Raw genomic sequence first — 23,756 nt, 5'->3', positions numbered from 1 at the left:
AAAATCAGTCATCTGTTCCAAGGCAGAAAAAGTCAGTTTTCTCCCAGTAAAGAGAATATACAGTCTAATTTCCTTTTACATGCAATATTTCTATCAAAATAAGAATCATCCACTATTTGCTAGAGCTGTCTTTGTTCTAATATCCACTGTAAACAAGTCATGCAATAAGAACAACATTTTCCTCATGACTTACCTTAATTCTTTTGCAGAATGCTGCATTAGAGAAACAGAAGCAAAAGAAATGTTGATCACCTGGCCATTAAAACACATAGTTCAGTTCTAAGAAGTTCTGCTCATACAGTATTACTGGCTATGCCTTTTTTTCCACTTTTGTTTCCTAGTGAAACATTGCAGATTTACTCTATAGTGCCATTTAGTTACCATTCCATTTGGAAGCTGAGACAGGTCATAAACAGCAACTACTGAGATATTCAGCTCAGACCTTTACCTTTCAGTGCTTGGAGAAATGTAATCTATTGTTTACTAATATCTGGACACTTGTATGTAATTACAGCAATGCAGCTGGCATTCTGCAAATAATTCCTTACATTTTTTTTTAAAAGATTTATATGTTTCATATAATTGTAAGCCTTGCACCAACAATGGATTTTTTTACATTAAAACATCATAGTATTAGTTGATAAACACAGTGGATTGCAGCCAGCCTCTCTTTTCATCCACAGTATAGAAAAAAATCCTCTTTGTCCCTTTGCTGTGACATGGATATTGATGCACGGATATTGATGCAGTAGTGGTATGGGCTAGTATCATGGACATAGTAAGACATAAAATTGTAACAAGCCGACAGCTTCAATGTATTGACCAAACATAATCTTTTACCTTAAAGGCAATCCCAGCAGTCACAGAGAACAATTTTACTGAGTGCTTGCTATTTTCAAATCATCTTTTTTAAAGGACAAAAGAACAAAGTGAACAATATCCTCAGATCTCTGTTAACTCTTTAACTGCAACTCTGAAAGAAGTACACAATTCCAGAACACTGATGACTAAGACCCTCTGAATGAATCAATGATGTGATACTGTTGTTGCAATTCAGCTGCTCACCCCAACAAACCTAGAACTGCGCTGTTCCAGCACCGGTGCTTATATAGAAAATTCTGACTTAAGTTAAAAAAGAAAAAATGAACAAGAAGAAGTAACACTCATCGTACCCCTTCTCAAAATATGACTGTTCAGAATACTGACTGAAATCTGCATTGTAGTATTCAAGAATTACTTCTGCTAAATTCTTTTGGAATAAAGTGTACTCATATTACTCACAGGCATCTTATAAGAATGCAATCATGGCTCAAGCAAAAATACTCAAAAATCTGTATGTTTAAATAAAGTTCTAGGCAGCTAACATTTTCTGACAACCAGTCTCAGCAGATATGGTAAATACTTATTTAGGTATCAAGAAAAAAATGATAGTATAAGGGTCTAATTGTCAGAGCACGGCACTGAGTTTCACTCAACAATTCTTGCATATATTTCAATATCTGGTAGCTAACCTGTGGGTAATCTTAGAAAGATTTTCAATTTCAGTAAAAAGATTTTCAGGGGATAAATAAATCCCCATATCCCTTTGCAGTCTCTTTGAACAATTAATAACCTCACACTAGGCAGAGCTATTAACAAAGCCAACACATTTAAACAGTCTTTTTGTGAACCAAAAAAGCACTATGCAAATAACACAGGAGTAAAGAACATGATCATGTGATTTACTGAAGTTAACAGATGGGGCTCAATATCCACAAATCAGTTGAACCAGTCGGTGTCATTTTTGCACTGTCACTTTCTTTGAGCATAACTGTACTTTAATCAGATTTTAAATTCTTCCTGCTAGAAAATGGTGTATTCGCATTATGCTCACAAGTAGATGGCAGCATTTAAGAACTTTTTTTAGAGAAATATATAGAGCACACCTAAATTACACCATTGATACCTCCAGCAGCTCTGAATAAGAATTATTTTTTCCAGGCATTTTCAAATATTTTCTTGAAGATGACAGTGCAATTAATCTCGAAAAGACCTGCACCAATCTCTTCTCAAGACCAGTGGAAAGTTATCACCTACCACTAGTCCAGATTTTCTTTTGGCTGCTGAAGGGTGAAGGCAAAGAGAAGGATAAGACTACTGAAATGCTTCTGGAAGTTTTCTAATACCTTATTGCCTTTAGTGTCTTTGGCCAGTTAACAACCCAGCACAAAACAACACAACGTGAACTAATGTTGTCCCTCTTTGAGGTGCTGGATAATGCTGGATACTACCTCTCATGTCAGTGGTTGCACAGAGATACCAAGTCAAGTGCAAGTTTAAAGACAGAGGAGGGTGGCTGCTCTTTTAGAGGCTGTTCAGGGCTTTGCTGCACTACTGCTAATCAGTGCTCACTCAGAGGAAAATGTAACGTTTTTGTATTAGGAACTTTCTTGTTAAAGAAACAGCAAAGGGAAGATTATGGGGAGACATGCTTCCTATGTGTTTTTTATGCCATCAAAGATGAGTCTTAATTTTTTTTCTTCTCCAAAAAAAGAATAGCGTAGAGTGAGTAACTGAAGTGCAAATGACAGTAAACCAAGACTGTTGTGACACTGGCTGGGTGTGATGAATTGGTGTTGGAATGTAGCTTAGCTAGATTTGCAGAGTGATTGAGTTACAACCAAATATTTAAAAGTCAATACAGCATTTAAAATCAAAAAGGTATTTTATATATCTTTATCAGGGAGAAGGTACAGCCTCGTTCTCCTGACATGATAAGCAGTATGTATACGCCATTTTTTCAGAGGAAGCAGGTATTTACTTCTTCATCTCCAACTTCATCCTTTCCAAATGAGATTACAGTAACATGATATACACAAAACTATAGTTCATATTTATTTTTAAGCTGCAAATAGTGTTGAAAATTGTTATCTGTTAAGAAAGGAAAAGAGGATTCATACTGTGCCAGTGAGAACTGCTTATGAACCAACGATGTTTAAAAGTGTCCTCCAGATTAAAAATTAGTATGTTGGTTTTGATGCAGAGAATTCAGTATTATCTGGTAGCACATAGTATAAGTACTCCTTCCTGTCATCAGGGAATCAATTTTAATCAAATAAAAAATGCAAATACACATTTAAAAACACATTGTTTCTATTTTCAAGTTGACATATAAAAATCAGAAAACTTCAGTGGTTTCTTTTTTTATTATTTAAGTTTTTAAGAAATTAAAAGGTCATCCTTTGCTTGCCTTAACTCTTGCAATATGTGTAGCTCATGTCAACATTACCTGCTCTCACAACCTGTCACAGGATTTCTTCAGTATCCCCGTGTATAAAAATTCTGATAGGTAACACATTTTGAAGTCTACCGATTCTATCTTAAGTTCTATCAAAAACCCATGCTGTCATTAGCATAAAAATGCCATTGGAGTGAGCTAAAAGGAGTGCTCAGGAAACTGCAAGGAGACCCCCTTTGCAGCAACCACATACCATGCCAAAGAAGCCTGGTCTGTCCTCAGGTACATGAAGCTCAGGGTACACATTCTCCAAGAACCACTTGAAGTCCTTACATTTCAGTTTCTCTCGAAGGAGTCTCCTCTCTGTCACATCTCCATATGGTTCCTACAAAATAAATAAATAAATAAATAAAAATAAAGATTAAAAACACAGAACAGATGCTCTCTTTTAAATTATCTGTTTACATTATTAGGAACCATATGCTCAAGTGATTAGTAGGACTTTTAACCAGGAAAAATTCCCATGTTTGGGCACTGCACTTGATTTTATTAGCCCTACATTTGTTACTGTTGATCAAAAAAACAAAAAAAAGATTGGAATGGTGCACATAAAATTTTAAAATATTCTGAAACATAGTCAGTCTGAGAAAATTCCAGAAAATCCTCATGTATTCCTGAATACAATTTGCTGGACTAAGAAAGTGTAGTGGAAAATTTACTTCTTCCAGCAGAGAATGAATCTTGAGAATTTAAAATTGCTCCACCATCCATTTGCAAATTACTTATAACGACGCTTTTTTTTCCACTTAACTGATGAAATTTGTAAAATCTGCCAAGGCATCCTTTGATCTTCACAGTTTTGGGGCTGGGCAGTATGAAATCTTAAATCGACAGAGAAAAACTTGCAGTGCAGACCTTTTCCTGCCTACAGATAGGAGTGTAGTTCACATCTTTTCATGTCTGTCTTCAAAATCTATCTTTATATTGACTGGGGATGTCAGACACTCAGGCATGATGTACTGCTCACACTCCCCAGACTCTTGCAGGTCACCTGACACACTCTTTATCACTCCAAAAATATATTTGCTTTTCTCAAAACTGTGGAAATATAACTGAAAACACGAAATGGATGTAAAACAGAGGCGAAGATACCTGCTTGAATAAACAAACAGCATGACACATTAGCTCCAAGGTCTGAACATTAATCTCAAAGCGAAACCTTATGGACCAAATTCTGCAGCCTTAGCATCAATCATTTTTCCATTATGCTGTGGAACTGAACAGTTGGGTTAGATGAAGTAAAAGTTTCTAAACTCAGCTGCCAAAGCCAGTGATGCACAGAATATTATGGAAACCACAAGGCATTGGCAGCAGCCTTGATACATGCAAAAAAGAAAAGAAAAAAAAAAACAACGCAAGAGTCTCAGCTTAAATCCACTGTGCTACAAGCAAGCCAATATGCAAAGCTTATGTTATTAGCATTACAGGCATCAGCCACCTCAGACTTTACAAGAAAATCTGCCAGCATGTATTGCTGTGTCCACTTTGCATAAAACACAAGCAGAATCATGCCAGTGTTGCCTGTGAACTCACAATGTCTTCGGATACTCAAAACCACACTTCTCTCAATGTCAGATTCCAATAATAAAACCTAAATGGATTTTACGATGTTAAAGTAACACAATTATTACTAAAGTATGGACTATAATAACCTAATTGCCTAGTTTAAACCAAAGTAACACAATACTAATGCTAACAATATTCAGTTCTTTGAAAAACGTGGTGATTTGAAGAGTATTTTTTTCCACAAGCATTTCTAATGGAATACGGGACATTTGCACACACTAGGAACTTACTGTCTACTCTCAGTTCTGGTCAGGTGTAGTCAGAGGTGGATGTCCAGCAGCCTATGCTGCACAGCATGCTACTGCTCTCCAATCTACAGGCCCCTCCATATAAATTTAACCAAACTGCCAATTTGCCACATTTCTTTACTGTTCTGACCTACTCAAATTTCACAGTAGGTATCTTCTGAACTATTTTGCTAACAAATGACCTTATATTTTCTTCCGCATTAAAACTGTGAAAACAAACAAACACAAACAAAAAACACTTCAAACACTGTAATAGGAACATTTTCATCCCAGATTCTCATCATTTTTGTCTTTTCAATACTAGCTTTTAATTTTTTGTTCGTTTAAATTGAACACCCTGCAGCAGTAAATTAAACGTGGAAAATGTAAATTTGTCTTACATGAATGCAAAGTTTTACAATTATCAAAAGATGAGTGATCTTGCTAAAGATTATTAGCAAGGTGGTCACATAAAAATCTGCTGTCCATTGAAATGTGTTGACTAAAATTCATTAACTGTGTTTTTGCTGTGTAATTTTTGAATTGATAGAATACTGTATCACCTGTTTCACGGAAGCATACACTTCGGGCTAAACAGTTCCTCCTTACTTGAGTTATTATGCTTAACTTCATTCTTTAATTCATTCATCTATTCACAAGTTTAGCCTTCTCCTCAATGTATAGAATTTCTGATTTTCCAAAGAATTTAAAGACTACATACACACTTACTTTCTGTTTGGGAAAATGTTTCAGAAGAAGTAAGAAAGAAATCTTTCACATTAAACATTAGTTAAATTAACAGCTAGTTCATTGAACACAAATTCAACTCTAAGATTAAGGGACTCAACTCACCAGGCGAGCATGTGGGTTTCGATGGTAATAAAGTTCTTTATATTCATCCATCCACACTTCAGCTGCACGTACGCTGTTTGCAAGAGCTTTAGACCGTGAGTAGGGAGCTTGTTTGGGGAAAACATGGCCTACATGTGAGCAAGGGTGGATTTCAAGACTTCCTCCACACTGCCATATCTGAAAAGAATTCCCATTGTACATTGTTAATTTCAGCCTTTGCAAGCAGAAGGATACACATCTTTGCAAGGATAATGCTTTCCTCAAGAATAACAAAGTATAAGTCATGCATACAATAATTTTGCTTTTCATCTGGTGAATAAAACAGATTAACTTCATCATGAACTCAGAGCAAATCACTGGGAGTAACAAGAACATAGCCCCATTGGTGGTTTTATCAAGTGTACTTTTTCTGAAGGCACAATAAGAAATGGTCCACATTACTTCTGAAGGTCTAAATGTTGTCTGCAAGTCAAGTTATATAAGCAAGAGACCTCCTTCTAGGCAAAATTTATCATACAAATCGCCTTCTCAGAAGGAAACTTGATGATATTTTATCAGGAACTGAATCTTGCTTTGCCTGTATTCTCCTGGCAAGCTGACTTGACAAAGCTTGTAAAACCACTATTTGTGCTTCCATTTCTACATTCACCATTTCAGAATACAGGTATAGGTGCTCAATTATGAAGTGTGACTAATCTTAAACAGGAGATCAGTAAAAAGAACCCAAGATTCAACACACAAAAAAGTAAACAAAGAAATTCTGTAACTGACCCTTGGTGTCCAACTAGAATTAGTGGGAAAAAAATTCTTCTATTTAAATCAGTGTTTCTACTTGCTGTTGAGGAAAGTACCTGAGCTTGCACATGGAGCTGTGCCCTCATCCTCAGGCCTGTGGCTGCCTAGACCAGAAAATGGATGTCTGTGGAGTAAAGCCCTCAAGTAAGCACCCAGCAGGGGATGAGTCACAGCACACACAGGTCTGTAATTACACTCCTCTCCCCGAAAACCCTGGCCGCAATGGCTTAACAGACCTTTTACAGTCCATCCCCACCAGTCATTCCAATCCCAGACTTGCTGTAATGAAAGCAGAGTGCAGCCCAGTGTTTGCCATTTAACACTGTGCATGAGCATGATGTGGCAGGCTCCCTGATTCAGAAGGGTGCCAGAAACAAGGCTACTGAAATTTAGTCAGGTGGGAGGAAAGGGAAGACATGCTGCAATTGAACAATCTTGACGCTATCACCAGTTGCTCTGACAGATTTTCTGAAGAAGCTTTTTTCAAGCTGGAAATCCAGGCAATTAATTCTCCTCACTTACTTAACCATCCATACGTAGGTGGCTGCTCATTTTTCCTGAGTAAGGAGGATGAAACCTGATGATCCTTGAAGTCCTTTCCAACCCAAGCCATTTTATGATTCTATGATGAGGGAAATTGGCTAAGATATGTTTAAGGAATAGAGAGGTTTGCTGGCTTTCTTTTGAACAGACACATGATTAAAGGAGTTATGCAAGAAATATACCATTCTATACTGACTTCTTCAACAACCTGCATTTTTTCAAACTTAAGCCACACTATAGCCATTTCAAAAGCCACTATGAAACCAACCATCAGCTCTCATTATAGGGTTTCCCTTAGGGAGATTTATGTTTCAAAACAATAGCTATCTTAAGTTATAGCTTCCATATCCAAGATTGTATCTTTTAAAGTTGAAATTTATTAGGCAAGTATTGTCAACAAATATTAAGGTCCATTAAATTTACTGAAGCCTCAGTAATATCAGTATCAGTAATATCAATTTCCATTTTTGTTATATTCCTTAGACGCATTTTTCATTGATGATTAGTGTTTTGATCAGTTTGTGTTCAACAAGAAAATATGAGCAATGAAGACTACTGAAGTAAAAATGTAGCATTAAGAGTAACTATACACTTTCTTGTATAGTTCCTTGATAAAGTCTTCTTAAATGGAATAAAAGAAACTGACTATATTTATTAAATTGCTGCCAAAAAGAAAATTCCACAGCATCTGAATTTTCAGTAACTACAGCTCTGAATTTTTCTAATAAAATAACTGTAGCTTGTTAGGCAGTGCCCATTAAATTCTGCTTCCTTCATTAAAAAGGTTTAAAATTTCTTGTCTTCCCATTACAAGAACTAGATATGTTTTAGCTACCCAATTCTTCAAAAGACTTATTTATTTATTTTAAAGGAAAACATATTTCAACTTCTATATAAAATGAAGAGCTATAAAATAAAGCAAGGAATTCAACAGAGACATCAAATTTGATCATTATATGTTAAATAAATTACTCTGGGGAAGTTTCTCCCCTGAAACCATTTCCACCTCCTGTAACACAGAAGCATATCAGATTTTATTTATATTTTGCCTGCTCATGTGCATGCAAATATGATTCTTTACTAGGTCTGGCAGCTCTCATCATAAGAGAAGCTTTTCTTTTTTCCTATCACACAAAGAGAACAAGGTGACATTGGTTTTACTTTCACTTTCATCTTGATGCACGCAGGTTATAAACATTTTTTCTTTGCTTAACAGGAATGAATGCTTGCATTAGGAAAGCTACAATAGCTGTGCAGCTCTCACACTGATATCCCTGTCCCTGCCAGGCTCCGGACAAGTGACCCAATTGCTGGGTCAACAAACGCTAAATAGAAAAGCAAGTTGGCAGTCAAGAAATTAGTTTCCTGTATGAACTGCAGTCTCCATGGTGGTGTTTTAGGACTCTCTGGAAAGAAAAAAGGAAAAGAAGATACTACTCTCTAAACAAAGATAAGGGGACACAACCTGTTCCTAAAGCCACCCAGCTTATACATGCCGCAGAAGAGATTTCCACATCAGGACAGGAAGAAACAGTGCAGAAAGAATAGAGAAGAACCCAGGAAATCAGAGGTGTAGCAGCCAGGACTAACAGACAAGGAAATTTCAAGGAAAAGAGAAGAATTAGTAGTAAGTAATTTTCCTGTTTAAATATGTGTATTTTTCCCTCTTGCTGCAATGGTGAGATAAAGGATAGGCTGTGGACATATCAAACAGCAGTCCCCAGAAGCAAACTTACAATGCAGTGCCAACAGCAGGAAAATACTGCAACCAGCTCGATGTACAGGAGACAGAAGATGAGAGGGCATTGCTTTGCATCCCTTAGGAAGGAGACTTTCAATGCCCATTATGTCCATGAAGTGAAATTCTATCTAGCCAAATGGCATTAAGCAATCCCAAATCAAGGCACATTGACTCAATTCTGCATTCAGCACACAGCCTCAATCTCTCTTAGTCATAATGCTTTCAGCCAAAGCTTTGTCCTCGTTGCACGTCTCAAAACCACTGAGAATTTCTTCAGTTTAGAATAAACAAATAGGAGGCAAAGGAGACTTGAGAATGTTGTCTCAAGCTCTGGCTTTGTTTTCAGAGACAAGAAAAATGAATTAATTTACAGTGGGCTTCAGTATTCCTGACCCCAATTTTTATGTCTGGCAGGTTCAGAAACCACAGAGATGAGAATTAGCACTGATTTATCCCTCTTGACCTTCTTCAGAAATGTGGGCAGCAGGAAGAACACACTAAAATGCTTTCCTAGTGCTCTGCTCCCTTCCACAAAATGCCTCACTGCAGGAGGCACAAACACAGAGGCAAAGCACACTGTCTGCAGTTTTGTTCCAAATGCCCAGATCCTTTTGGCAATCTGCACTGGTGAAATGAGTGTGCCCAGGCACATTCATTGGCCTGTGGAGCAGCTGCTACTGCTCAGTCCACCCTGCTGCACTGTTTGTCTCCTAGAAGAGAGTTGTTCAGTCACCTGTAGTCTTCAGGAAGCTGGACCAGCCTAAGAGAAGAAAATCCTTCTCTAAGCTGAGCAGGCAAACCCACTGCTCATTCATGATCTTGCATCACACAGGGTTTATTAAGAGGGCCATTTTCCACACTTTCTGCAAGGACATAGGGCAGGCTTTCCAGTCCCCAGCCCCACAAGCCATCTCAGAGACATAAAACACTATTCCTAACTCCTGTGGGCCAACAGGCAACTTGACTAGTGTCACTGAGTGATTACCCCCCAAAGAAAATATGTCTCTAGCCATAGAAAGATGAGACCACCATAACGTATACATCAAAGCAGACTGCACCTGAACTGGGGCCAGCTTTGAGATGCCTGCTTCAGAAGCTCACAGAGCTCATAAAGGTGGATAAGTTGCTTTGAACCTTGGGCTGAAGCCTCCTGAATTTTCTGATTGAGACAAGCGGCTGCATGTTTGGACTTAGGTGTAGGAAAAACTAACCTCCACATGAGAAAGGAGGCAAGGAGGACTTCAGATCATTGATCCTAGAAGAGAATTCTCTCTTCAGAAGGAAACCGTGTCACTTCTGAATCAGTGCTTATTATCCTCCCAAGCCCTTTTCTTCTCTTTTTCTTTAGCTCTGTTTAGTTGGATTTCTACTACAGGCCACAGGAAACAGGCACAGTGGCCACAAAGACTGCACAACTCTTCTGTTAACAGGTAAAAGTCTAAAGCAAGGCAGTCTCCTGATGAGAAAGCAGTCCTTTCTCATGAGAAGGTTCTGTACTATTTATTCTGAAAGCTACTCTTAGCAGTAAAAATGAGCAAACAAAAAAAACCACCACAAAACCACCAATCCTTGCCCTCCACAATCTGGAAACAGACAAAAATGCAAATATGACCATAAAATACATATATCTAGTGGCAAAACAAAACAAACCACAAAAAAACCCAACCCAACGACAAAAAAGGGAAAGCATGGATAGTAAGTTATGAGCTCCCCACAAGTCAAAAATGGCACGGTGGGGTACCTTCTAAACCACCACTGGATTGCTTCAGCAAGCTGAGTTGAACCATGTGCTCAGTGGGAATCAGCAACAGTACAGGTAACAGCGGAGAGGAGAGCATGATCACTTTACTCATCTGTCTTAATTGTCCCATACCTTCTTTTCCTTCACTGCAAATCCTTTCTATTCCAACACAGCAATCTATCTGCTTCTTGCCTGATTCCAGGCCCATCCTCTGGTGTGGTACCGTTCTACAGTTCCTGGAGATTTCCTCATTGTCTTTTATAACCTTTATATGAACTTTTCCTGATGTGAAACAGAATTAAGCCCTACAGAAGCCCAGGCTTGCTCACCCTGTCCCACTGATAACTTCCATCAATTGCCAGCTGTTCACTCTACCAGCTGCTACAGTGAGCTCCAGCACCTACTAATGTATCTTTCCAACTATTTGCTTTAAGCCACAGAACATAAACTTCATACTCTAATGTCACACCACTACTTACATTTTATGCTGACGTTCCAAATAAAGAAATACTTTAAAAAGATGTCTTTTCAAATGGTTATTCTGAAGGAAAATATTGTGAAATGTGAGAACAATGAGAAGATTAATGTAAATGCATACTGAAATATTCTCTTCTTTACATTTGCTAACATCACAGCCATCTCACTGAGTAAAAAGGACAGGATGAAACAAATAAGAAACTTGTTTTCACTCTCATGAAAAAAAAAAGTCACTTACCCTAAATGAAAACTCAAGGTTTTCTCCTCCCCAGACTTCCATTCCTGTGTCATATGAACCAAGATAATCAAAATACTTCTTACTCACAGAAAACAATCCACCTGCCATGGTGGGAGACCTGTAAAAGAGAATAATAACTCTAAATTTAATTAAAAGAAAAAGAATTTAAAAAACAACAAAATGAATTAGAAATAGGTTTTCACTGCCTATAATCTCAGACTTCAGGATACAGAATAAGAGGCAGCTACTGATCAACTAAGTATTCTACTGTGAGGCCATTTGAATTTAATGTTCTGCTAACAAGACTGTATCAGAAATGAGTTCCAAAACATATTAAAATAAAAATATCAATGAAATGTGATAAGACAAATGTTATGTGAGGATAGATTTTTGCAACTGTAATGTCTTTGAGACTGGTATTAAATGAGTTGCCTGTTACTTCAAATTACAGAACATGTGTTTTTTGTGGTAGAATTATTTTAGTTAGTTCTTTAATTCTAAGTGCAGTATACTTGTAAATTTTACTTAAGTTGTAAGTAAACACAAACTTGTGCTTCAGTAATTAATAACAATATTCCTGATTCCATTAATAACAAGTGGAAAAACTCAGAAATTAGCTGATCAAAATTAAGTAAATGTAGCCTCAGAGAGATTTTTTCCTTCAAAGATGACCTGCCCATCTGTATTTCTTTTAATTGCTTACTATCTTTGACAAAAAAAAAAAAAAATAGAGGCCCAAATTGGAACCATTCTGGCAAGGCAATGCTTAAAGGGCACAAGACACAGATCAACAGCACAGTTAAGGGATGTACTTCCCGTAGAGTGGTGTATGCATCTGTACAGAAAATTGAATTTGGTTAATATTGTTCCTAATTGTTTACAGCCTCAGAAAATGACCCTCTTTAAAGTGCCAACCACATTATGCTGGTTGGAACTTAATTCACCTGACACTTTATGAATTTTACTAAATTGCAATTGATATAAGAATTAAAAAATGCTAGGTCTGCCATCACTTATTCTTAACATGTCAAAACTAATTTTACCAGCCATCTTTTTGATGCAACACAGTCTTATACTGTCATACATTGTTTCAAAGAATGGAAAGAGATGAAGTGAGACAGAGAAGAGAAAAAGACTCCATAAGCTGTCAAGCTCTTCTGCCTCACCCCTCCTCTAGTCTTTCCAAACAGTCAGTGATATCACTAAGCACTGCTGCTTTCTCCAGATAACTGTGCCACTCAGCTCAGTCACTGATCCACCTTGAAGCTTTATCATCATTTTCCCTTGGCATTCCAAAGACAATTCCTTCTTGCTAGGAAGAAAAACACTGCATTTAAGCTAGAGGCTTTTACTCAAAAGTTTTTTTTGAATATACGTATTCATGTATGCTGAAAGGGTCTGATTTACTGTCTCACTTTTCCCATTAAAAAATCCTGTTTTCTCACAGTTGAAGCACTGGGTATTATTATCATGATAGAAAAGACTGGGAAAAAAAAATCAATCATTCTGTATCTACTGTACGCTGCAAGATGACGATTTTTAAACAAAGGAAAGGATGTGACGTTAAAAATGCTGAAGAGATGCTTCATTTCTCACAATGCACTGCTGAAATACAGCAACTTCCACGTCAAGTATAGCAGACCCTCAGCTATAGGGATTTTGTCTACAGTAAGTGCCCATTTTCTAGAAGCACTCTTTGAACTTTCCTTACCTAACCTAAAATTCAATACAGAGTGATGAATAACACCTATGGATTTCAACTCTTGCAAACAGAATTAAAAACTAAAAAATTAAAGACACGATCTTATGCAAGTTAGTCCCTCAGAAACTATGGTGGGCAGAGCTAAACCATTTCAACCCAAATGAGGAATCTGAAAACTGGTTCACCTTTGAAAACAGAGCAAGGAACCACCCCTATTGCTACAGCAGAGAGAAAGTCTTCAGAATGACTTCTGCCCTCTTGCTGGTTGGTGATTTTTTTCTTCTTTTCATGGCTGACCAAGACACGCTTTTTCACAATGTAGATCTCTTTGTTTTGCATATGGGATAACCTCCAGTAATAATTAAGAATATATTACCTTTCCTTGTGCTGCTAAATGTCTGTTGCGAGTGAATCTACAGGAGTAAGCGACTACTTGTGCAATAAGGATTTCACACAACAGATTACAAGAATTTCAGCTTCTAGAGCAGTATTTTTCCTGGACAGAAGCTACTCCAAAAAAAAGGGAACCATACAAAATGTGTAATTTCAAACTAAGTGGTAAGCACTCACACTATATTTTTTCAGGTTCTGACACTTCCAACTGAAGTGAGAAGTACCCACAACATTCACAGTTTAAGAAAAGGATGAATAAAAATTAACCTGATCACATCAATCTTGGACTTTCTTCGTTTCTGTTCTCTCTCAGGGGTAGTGTGCCATGTGAAGACCAATCTCCAGTCAAATCCACCAATTTGTGGCTCACCAGCATTTCCCAAGTATTCAAACGTATTCCAGTCAATAACATCAATAACAGGGCATACGACAGCTGATTCTTCTTCTGCGATCCTAATGTTTTTAAAAGAAGAAATAAACACATTAGGAGAGAACATATTACTGAGAGAACCTTCTAATAATTCCTTTTACTACAAGACTCTCAAAAACTAGAGCAGTCAAGAAAAGAAAACAATGGATTTCCTCAACCAAGATTTCTCAACTCATGCTGCAATATAAGGAAAAAATGACTACAAGAATAATCTTTTTGTTGTTGTTGCTGTTGAGGATGCGTTAGGATGGACTGAGGCATCTGGCTAGGACCATACTTCCTGGACAGTGGAAGTGTGACATGCCAGATGGCTCGCGATTACATATTCAGCACCTGGCTCAGCAGCCATATTCAACATCACAATCACAACAAAAATGTCTGCTTTTTACATATAGCTGCTTCTGAGATACTTATAAAAGAGAAAAGAAGAATGAAGTAGGATTCCTGGATCACATCAAAGGTGAAACTGTGTAGTCTTCTGTCATGACCATTATCATTCTCCGGGGACAAATAAGATAGCTCTGTGGCCCTCAAAATCAGTTTTTCTTATAAATATGATAATCTGCAAAAAGTTACACTAAACACTAGCACAGTAATTTAAAAAGATGCCATGAATTCAAAACAACAACAAAAAAACACCCACATCATATGATATTAGATCCCTAATAGTGAAAATATAATGAAGATGGCCTCAAACAACCTTAACACTACAAGGCAGTTAAAAGGACAAAAAAGACGGTTCTGCAGAATGACATCACTATCAGCAAGTCTGATCTAAAGATAGTTAAGATCTCTATCACTACTAGGAACACATCAGAGTGGAGGACATTTCTTGCAAGCAGGCTTTGGCAAGAAGATAAACTTCCTCCCATTTCTCAATATTATTCAGGGTTTTCTGAATTCCTTTCCAAAAGTATTTGCCCTTTAAAAAACGTGAGGATATTCTTTGCCTTTGCCTCAAATTCTGGAAAGGACTCTTTTAGTGCTACAATAGATCACTTCAAGCATGCACACTCAAGCAAAGGCTTTTCTCCTAAATCATTCTTTAGTAGTCTTCTCTACACTACTCTTAAACATCTCTGGTTAGTTCGATCACAAAGTGGCCTGTTTGACTTTTGAGTCTTGTTTTATCCTGCATCTTCTGATTTACGCATTCCACATAAGAAGAAAAAATGAACGTGTTAGATGGTCAGACAAGACCTGATGTATCCATCATTCAAGGGCAGTTCGTTTCTCACGGGAATATGAAGCTTAAAATCTGCAGGCTGAACAAGGGGATCTGACTCTGTTATCCTCAGCTCTCTGAAATTAGAGCAGCTTGTAGTGGTTAAATACTGCAGAGGACAGAAGTGGCTCCAGAGGGGTATTGTCTGAGCTGAAAAAGACTGCCTTAAACATGAAATGCTCCCTTCTTGTTGCCACCGGGGAAATACAACACAGTCATTTTCTTCTTTAAAATCCCCCACTGAAGTGCTACTTGGCAGACTGCACAAAAGGGCTTAGCAGTATTTGTATATCTCCACTTTCACTTGCAAAAAGGTTATACACAAAGCAATGAGAAGGATATAAATACAGAGAAAAAAAACTCCCAAAAGTAAAAGAGCTTAGTTGTTCTTTAAGAGGAGTGAAAAAATATGTATTTGGCACATGACTGCAGTTATGAAAGGAATCAGATAAGTGAAAAGCCATCACTTCTTCTGTAAAGTAAGATTTAACTAGATGATACAATGTAGAAACATATTATAAATAGAGAGATGGCTGCACTGCAAAATTCTAACACTGACATATTGCTTCCATATATTTGAACCAGTGCCACGTAAACAACTGCTCAGAGATAGACATCTGCAGCTAGAGCAAAAAGAGCACAGGTTCCAAGACACATCTAGAACTAACTTTTTACCGAATGCAATGTATTACACTCACAATTACCTAAACTTTTCTCAAGACTACCATCTAGTGGTTTGCAAAAAGAATGTGAAGACATTACAGAAATGACTCCACTGCTATATACTGTTTTTTGAGAGGGCAGTCATTAAAATCATGCTTATTCTTTGATTTTAATACTTCTGTCTTTCTTCACATTATCTGTACTATACAGTTAACCAAAATTTATCTGGAACATACCTGTCGTGAAATTTAGACAAAAATAAGAATAAATATGACAATTTTAAGAAGAAAACAGTTATTCCATATACAATTTCAAATGCAAAATGGGGTGTTCCTCTTGACAATCTCACTTCACTTTTAGGTAGTGCTAGATTTTCTAGCCTTTCTCTGAGGTCTATGATATCTGAGAAGGCACCTTTACAGAATGCAAATCATAACACTGACCTTGGGGAAATGATTTTTATTTATTTATTTTAAAATGTTTTTGAGAGAGTTCATTTCCTATATGCTGTATCTAAGCGATCAGATTGAGGTACTGAAACTGTTCAATAGTGATGGCACAGTGGGGTGATGCAGTGGAGTGCTCCACTGGCTGGGAGGAAAAGTGTTCTTCAAGTAGTTCTTTGGCTACTGAGTATGTATGGGTAAGGTATAATGCAAATACTTTTACCATAAAACCAGTATTCTGTGTTCCTGGCTTTGTGGTGTCTGATTTATTTTTTGTCATTTTTTCCCCAAACATATTTATTATTAATGGAAGTTTTCTAAACTATGCAGATCTGCGATACAGATGAAAAACAACAGAAGTTCAAATTACAGTATCTCAGCACAGATGGTGTGCTGACATAGCATTAATTCCTCTCTACTCTACCTATCCCTCTGATGCTTTGTATCACAACCAGATTGAAAAGATGGCCTAGCTCATCTTCAGACAAGGAAGATGGAGTTTATTGACTTCTCCTCCAATCTGCTTCTGTGCACCTTGTCCTAGGAAAAAAAAAAAAAAAAAAGATGACTCAGATCATCTTCTGAGATGATCTTCTTATCCACCACTCAGGCTGATATCCCCATTTCAAGGCAGTTTCACAGATAGGGGTGAACTGGACTCTCCTCCTTGAAAACAAAGATTTCACTCCTCTGAAGAAAAAAAAAAGCAGCCGGGTCCACACAGAAGGACACCAGACACAGAAAACAAATAAACAAACTTTTCATGCTCCAGACTTCTATTTTCCAGCTCTCTTTCAGGAGAAAAATTGCCTGAGGGACCAGACTGTGATAACCTCTGACAAAAGTCTGTGAAGAGTGATTTTTCCCCTGCAAAGCACAGAAAAGTGCTAAAATGAGACTTTTCCTTCTGCCACAGCACAAAGTCTGGATAAAGTGTAACCATACCTTTCCAGAAGTGGTTCCAGCCAGCCCTCATGGCATTCACAGTGGCAGTCCAGGAAGGTCAGAATGTCCCCTTTGGCTATAGAAGCCCCCAGCAGTCGAGCTCGAACCAGTCCTTCCCTCTTGTTCGCACGGATAAGACGCACCTTGCGTAAGCCAGCAACATAGTTTTCCAAAGGCTCCTTTAAATGGTCTATAAGATAACATAAAAACATATATATAGTTCTGTAGTGATTGGTTTATGGCATGTTAAAGAACGCTCTTTTTTGAGTATTATATGACATAGTTGGTTCTTTCCACAAAGAAAGGATAAGAATGGGCAAAAACTGGTTCCTTTTAAGAAACTGATTGCTTCATAGTTGCTGTTTCTCACTTCCAAGTTGTTAATTTTGCCTCAAATATGAAGGTTTTACCTTAACACAAGTTTTTATTATAATGAAGGTTTTATTCTAACACAATTCACCTGTGATGGAAAATTACAACATTGTTACGTGTTCCATAATTCACATAGAAACAGACAACTCAGATGCTCCTTACTATAACGGACACCAGCACAACTCTGGAGCAATTGAAATGTGCTCAAATGAGCACAGGTGGAATGCTCCAACAAGGCTGTAGTTATGCACATATGGAAGCATTCATATTACAACAAAGCAAACACGCCCCATTCAAAACTAAATGTGGTCCAGAACTTGAAATTTTCACTGGCTTCCAAAAGACAAAACATTTTTTCAGCTAGATACCTCTGCTGCAGAATTTCATGGTGCATTACCAGAAGAGAAGATCTTTTTTGCCCGTGGACTAGATGACAAAAATAAAAATAAAAAAAAATAGAAGAACAAAACAACAAATCAGCATTATTTAAAATTATTCTTTGTACCTTTGTCACTGTAATCATCCACAAGGATAACTTCTTCTAAAAGTATATCTGGAGATGTCTCAAGAACACTGTGAACAGTTCGCAGAAGTGTTGACCAAGCCTCATTATAGAAAGCTATCACAACTGAAGTTTTGGGCAGGCTATAGTAGTCATACTTCTTCTCTTTGCATCTGTAAGCAAGGGGACAACATTTAGTACAAGTGCAAAAACACTTGTCAGTTTTTAGAAAACTATTATCAAATGAATAGTTCGTACCTTTAAAAAAAGAATACCTACAGGAACTTAACAATACTGAGTACACAGAGTAGTCATGCAAATACCTTTAGAAAACTGGTCTTCCAGAATCGACTAAGACTAGAATTCTGCAACTCCCAAAATTATCTAAACAGAAAAGTAATAGGAGGCATTCTGGGCTGCTGTATGCAGTAGCTGTCTATCCATAAAATTATTCCAAGTTCAGGAGCAAGCAGTGGGTAAAATACGCCTTGCAGACTACAGAAAGAAGAAAATAAGAAAAAAAAAAAAAATAAATAAAAACATGAAGTATGTAAAAACAGCATAAATTATTGAGAACTTTTGTTTTGGAAAATGAAACAAGTGCCAGACAGTAAAAATGTAACTGTGAAGAAACAGAAACATATTAAAAACAAAAAAAACAAAAAAAAAAACACACACACCAGTCATGTAACTATGAAATATGTACACTAAACCATAACTTGGGAAGACCATAGAACTGCGAAGATATAATAGTGAAATCACAAAAACACAGTCATAAAAATGCACGGTTTTGGCTCTGTGGAGAGCCAGCACGTTTGCAAACCTTTGGATTAAGTTCCAGAATGATTTCCTATATATATATATATTATATATATATATAAGCTTCTCTAAATGAACATAAGGTTGCCAAGAGAATTTTAGATGAGCCAACAGTATAAGGATTTCCCTAGTCTGAAAGAATTTTAAAATAATGACAGTTTTTAGCACGGTTGTTCCCCTTTCCCTCAAGCGCCATATAAAATTTTACTACCCTGCAACAGAAGCAGTTTAGAGACCTGAGAGGCTTCCTATGCCTCCAGCTTACGGCCTGGAAGAGGAGAGGGGCAGAAGGGCACATTTCTGTACATTACTGGGTACCAACAAGTACAACAGCACATAGGGTATCCTTCCAGTCAAGACAGGTTATCAGTAAGTTGTCCAAAACACAATGAAGGGAGAAAGCAGAATTGACCAGGAGCAAATGTGACAGCAAAATCCATGAGTCCCATTTACAAGAGGCAAAATCCTCAAAACACACAGACAGTGATATGAAAACTGCTTACCTTGAGCACAGTAAGACTACATTTGCTGACTGCAATGCTGTTGTGATAGCAATAAAAAGAGAATTCTTATAGATTTAATTAAAGATCAGGTAGTATTTATTAATATCTGGGGTGTTGTATGAGAAAATGTCTGTATCTGGGTAAATAAATCTAAAATTACAATTCTCAAGAGAAAAAAAAAAAAAAAGTAGAATACTTTTTTAATAAATACCTCAAAATGAGGAAGCAAAGAGGAGAAATGATAATTGGGTGGAGGAGGAACACAGACATGTGCTTCTCAAACATGACAGGAATGCTATGTAACAGCATTCATTTTATATGAGATATGCACGCATACACAAACACACACACACACACACACACATATATATATATACACACATACATACACACTGAAGAAACATACACACTGAAGAAGAAAAGCACTCATCCCTCCAGGCCGCACCAGTGCTAAGACATGCTGCGCACAGAGAGCTGCCTCACACTCATGGCTGGTGACAGAAGTCATTTATTTTGCCAAATGTTCATGGAGAAACACATTTTTTTTTTTTTCCCTCTAAGACCAATGCAGAAAAACCAACCACATGAATCCAATTTTAGAAATTCATATTTTCTTTAGCCTACTGTAAAGCAATTATGCTCATTACTGCCAGAAAAAAAAGAATCCTGTTATATATCACAATCACTTGCGCTAGGTAATTTCAGTTCATTTCTTGATAGAAACAGGATCATTACCTATCCATTTTAGAAAAATTAAGGAAAAAAGAAATAAATAGGAGAAAACCTCCAGGGGAGTTTTCTCCGGAAAATGTCTCAAAAAGATTCATGGAATATTAAGTTGCATTCCCTTATGCGAAAAGTGAAAAGAAATCCAAAAGGTCTAAAGAAGCTTATAAGCCTAATTATAGATTAAAGACTTCAATGAATTTGCCTGAAAATCACATGCTGGAGACAGGAAACATAATTTGGCAGAGAACAAAGCAGTCCCCAGACTGCTCCTGATTCATCATGCATTGCTGCCTCCTCCATCAAGTGTTACTGAGGCTATGGAAAAAAAGTCAGCCTCTTATGGAGCAGCCCAGAGCCCATATTTCTCAAGAAAGAGGCTAAAGTCAAGAAAGAGGCTAAGAGGAAAAGCATTTTGTAAAGAAGAGCGACCTATTATCAGCACGGCGAGGAGGAGAGCTGGCTCCTCAGGCTGCCTGTGCCTGTTCTCCATCCCCCTAACAGGAATGCCTCCATCACCTGTTGGCATATTCCAACATGCAGAGCAGTACAAAGTTCAGCTTCTTAGTGCATTAGGTTCATTTGTGGGGAAAAAACATGTTCACCTTGTAAGTTATTTCTAAGACACATACCCATTACTAGCTTGCTACTAAACTGCTACTAGTCGCAAACACTGCTTCTAAAATGAAGTGCTCTTTTTCTTATCTTTCTGTATTGAAGAAAGTTTCAGAGAGTTTTGCTCAGACTTAGAAAATAATGCCATTGCGGAGATCACAAACCTAAAGCATTTAAATCCTGGAAATATACTGAGGTAAGAAAATCACTGTAATTCTCAGAAATAAAAACGTTTATAGGTGTTGTTGCAGAATAATTAAACAGGAGACATATCTACAGTAAACACTGACACCTAACAAGAAAAAGAAGCTTAAAAAAGAAAAGGCTAAAGATCGGAATCTCAATATCAAAACCTGTCATCTTCTCCCTTTCCAACATCTACTTACAGCAGAACCATCTTCACAGTGTATCTTCTGTATTCATCCTTGCAAGCTTCCAGATGTATTTTTATTCCCCATGTGTCACCCAAGTATCCAAGCATCTATTTTCTACATGAATCATTTCACTCCTACTTTGGGTTATTGAGAAAAACAAACCCAAGTCAGTTACAATATGTCATTAAAATGACAGGGAAGATATAAGCTGGTGACAGTAGCCCAAAAATATGTTTTTGCAGCTAGAGAATGTATATTTATATTATCTATACTGCAAGCTGGTTTCAGCTCCTGACTAAGGCCTCCGTTAGTGCTACCCCCGAATGCCCAGCACTGACCTCTCCCAGGACAGATGCCATGATGGGAGCAGACTAACCGTGCCACATGGCAGCCAACTGAAAGCCCAGTACTGTCCTTCAGCCAGCTCTGTGTGTCCACAAAGACAATCCCTCTCATCCTTCTTAGGATATTTATCCAGGATAGACAAACAGGCCTTTGTAGGCCCACACCTCTCCTCTGTCAATAGAGATTTAACTGTAGTGTAGATGCTTCACTTTCCATGGCTAAAGTTAAGTGAGAGGAAACTACCCACAGTTCCTAATGCTGGCTGATACACCACCCAGAACATTGCTATCACAACTACCAAACAGTTCATAGAAACACTCTGTAGGCATAAAGAAATAAGCTGCTTGTAAATTTGACATTTCTAAGCATGGAAAATAAACACAATAGGTCTGTAATGAATACAATACAGGTCCAGTATGTTACACAACTACTCTCTCATTACCTTATTCAACTACATTTGATTTTGTTTATACTTACAGAGATAAGCACTATATATATATATATATTTAAAAACCTAATAATATTTTAAAAGTGTGTATATGAGAGGGTATTGCTTCAGGAAAGCAGTGTCTCTTATTCAAGCTGATTTTGAAAAAAAAATTACAACACCTCAATCAGTCGCTGAGGAAAAAAAAAAAAGTAAATTCTAATGGTATTCAGTCATGAATCTTTATATTACTATACAGACTGGGATGAGAGAGAGGATAATGCTGGTACACATCTTTCTTTCAGAGAGCAAAAACTTAGAACCACATTCACTGTCTCCTGGATCTTTCCCTATTGCACCTACTCAAACATATAACTTCCCCAAATGAAACCTAAAACAGTGCAAGTAAAGATGCATCACCATAAATCAAACATCTTGTGAGGTTTGGGTTTTCTCTTTCTGCATTTGCAATTTACGGTCTGAGACTGTGAGGCTGATGAGTTTAATAATTCAACCTTGGCATCTACTACGCTACAAAATTTTCTGTTAGTAAGCATTGCAATAGGTTATTTATTAGAAACTAAAGAGACATCAGGCAGGAAATGCCTAAACAAAATTCAATGGGCTATTCTGGAAAACATTTATGTCAATTAACGTAATTACTCAATTTATTTCAGTGTAAGGAGCTGTTCTCAGAGATGTATATCTCTAAGCAGGGAGAGAGAGTGGATGTGTGTACAGCAGGCACGCTGCCATGACTTAAGTAGGGTTGCTGACACGCTTCGGTGCAAGACATTTACAAATCTTATGTTCTACATGCCCGGCTACTCATATTTTAAGAAGAAAAAAAATGTAAGTGAAAGTTTTCAGAAATTTGTTAGGAATACTCTCTGCTCACAAGCTATTTAAGATTTTGTAAATATATACTTCTCTTTTAGAATTGACAGACTTGAACATTTTTTAATGGAAAAAAGGTTGTCTGGTGAAAATCAAGGTGTTGCAATTATTCTCAGCTCTCTGCATCAATACAATCTTTCTAACCTGCTGACTTTTTTTTTTTTTAATTTTTAATATAAATGCCCAAAAACATAGCAAAGCTCAAGATTCTTCTTCTTTCAAGAAGTTCCTAATTTGAATGTGATTAAGGTGTGGAATTAAAGGGTGCTGATTTAGTGAGAAGTGTGCTCAAAAGCAGCACTTTGTTGGTTCTGAGAAAATACAGCTGATCCACACCAATGGCAACAGCTGTGGGCATCCAAATCCACTTTCATCTTCTTCACTTCCACTCCATAAACCGCAGAAGTACTGATGTGAGAGCCTGCCAAGACAAAATGCCTCCCAAAGGCAGAGGACTAAGCAGTGCTGGGGCCCTACTCTCCCTCTCTCTCCCCTCCAATCATGAGCACCTCAAGCTCTTCAGTGCAACACAGAGTGCAGCCCTGCTTTCTGAGCCAACCTGCACTGCTACTGAGGCTGTGATCTCCTCCAAGTTGAATCTGTGCTTGAGTGGCCCTTCTTGTTCCTCCTTAGGTGAGTGCAACCTATGGATAAAATCTATAAGCCAAAAGCCACACAGCTCTATTAAATCAAAATCCTAGATGTGTAAGTGCAATGTTTTCAATGCAATTAAAGGATATAAATCAGGTTACTCTTATCTCCTCCAAACATCACCCAATTTTTCAGCCTAATATATACTCTCAGATGAAAGCACCTTGAAGAAAGTGTCTGCTCTGCATAAAAATTAAGAAGCCTCAAGGCCTCATCCAGGCAAGGAATGCAAAGACTGCACTTGGTTCTGGATGTAGGTAAGAA

The 23,756-nt window shown here is 37.4% G+C and overlaps 1 protein-coding gene across 3 annotated transcripts in view; it reads right to left on the bottom strand.

Moving 5' to 3' along the window:
- The window catches only part of GALNT12 (polypeptide N-acetylgalactosaminyltransferase 12), a 45,609-nt gene that overhangs the window by 14,391 nt on the left and 7,462 nt on the right, over positions 1–23,756 (bottom strand). For all 3 annotated transcript variants that reach the window (XM_031589114.2, XM_090137257.1, XM_090137256.1), the window contains exons 2-7: positions 18,139–18,308; positions 17,262–17,451; positions 13,820–14,005; positions 11,458–11,575; positions 5,923–6,099; positions 3,471–3,602 (exon numbers count right to left, since the gene is read on the bottom strand). In XM_031589114.2, coding sequence (XP_031444974.2) covers positions 3,471–3,602; positions 5,923–6,099; positions 11,458–11,575; positions 13,820–14,005; positions 17,262–17,451; positions 18,139–18,308 — 973 coding nt within the window. The remainder of the gene's footprint in view (positions 1–3,470; positions 3,603–5,922; positions 6,100–11,457; positions 11,576–13,819; positions 14,006–17,261; positions 17,452–18,138; positions 18,309–23,756) is intronic.

The sequence above is a fragment of the Phasianus colchicus genome, chromosome 3 (genome assembly GCF_987193195.1).
Source record: "Phasianus colchicus chromosome 3, bPhaCol1.hap1.1, whole genome shotgun sequence".
Classification (NCBI taxonomy): domain Eukaryota; kingdom Metazoa; phylum Chordata; class Aves; order Galliformes; family Phasianidae; genus Phasianus; species Phasianus colchicus.
This window is presented reverse-complemented; position numbering and strand designations above follow the sequence as displayed.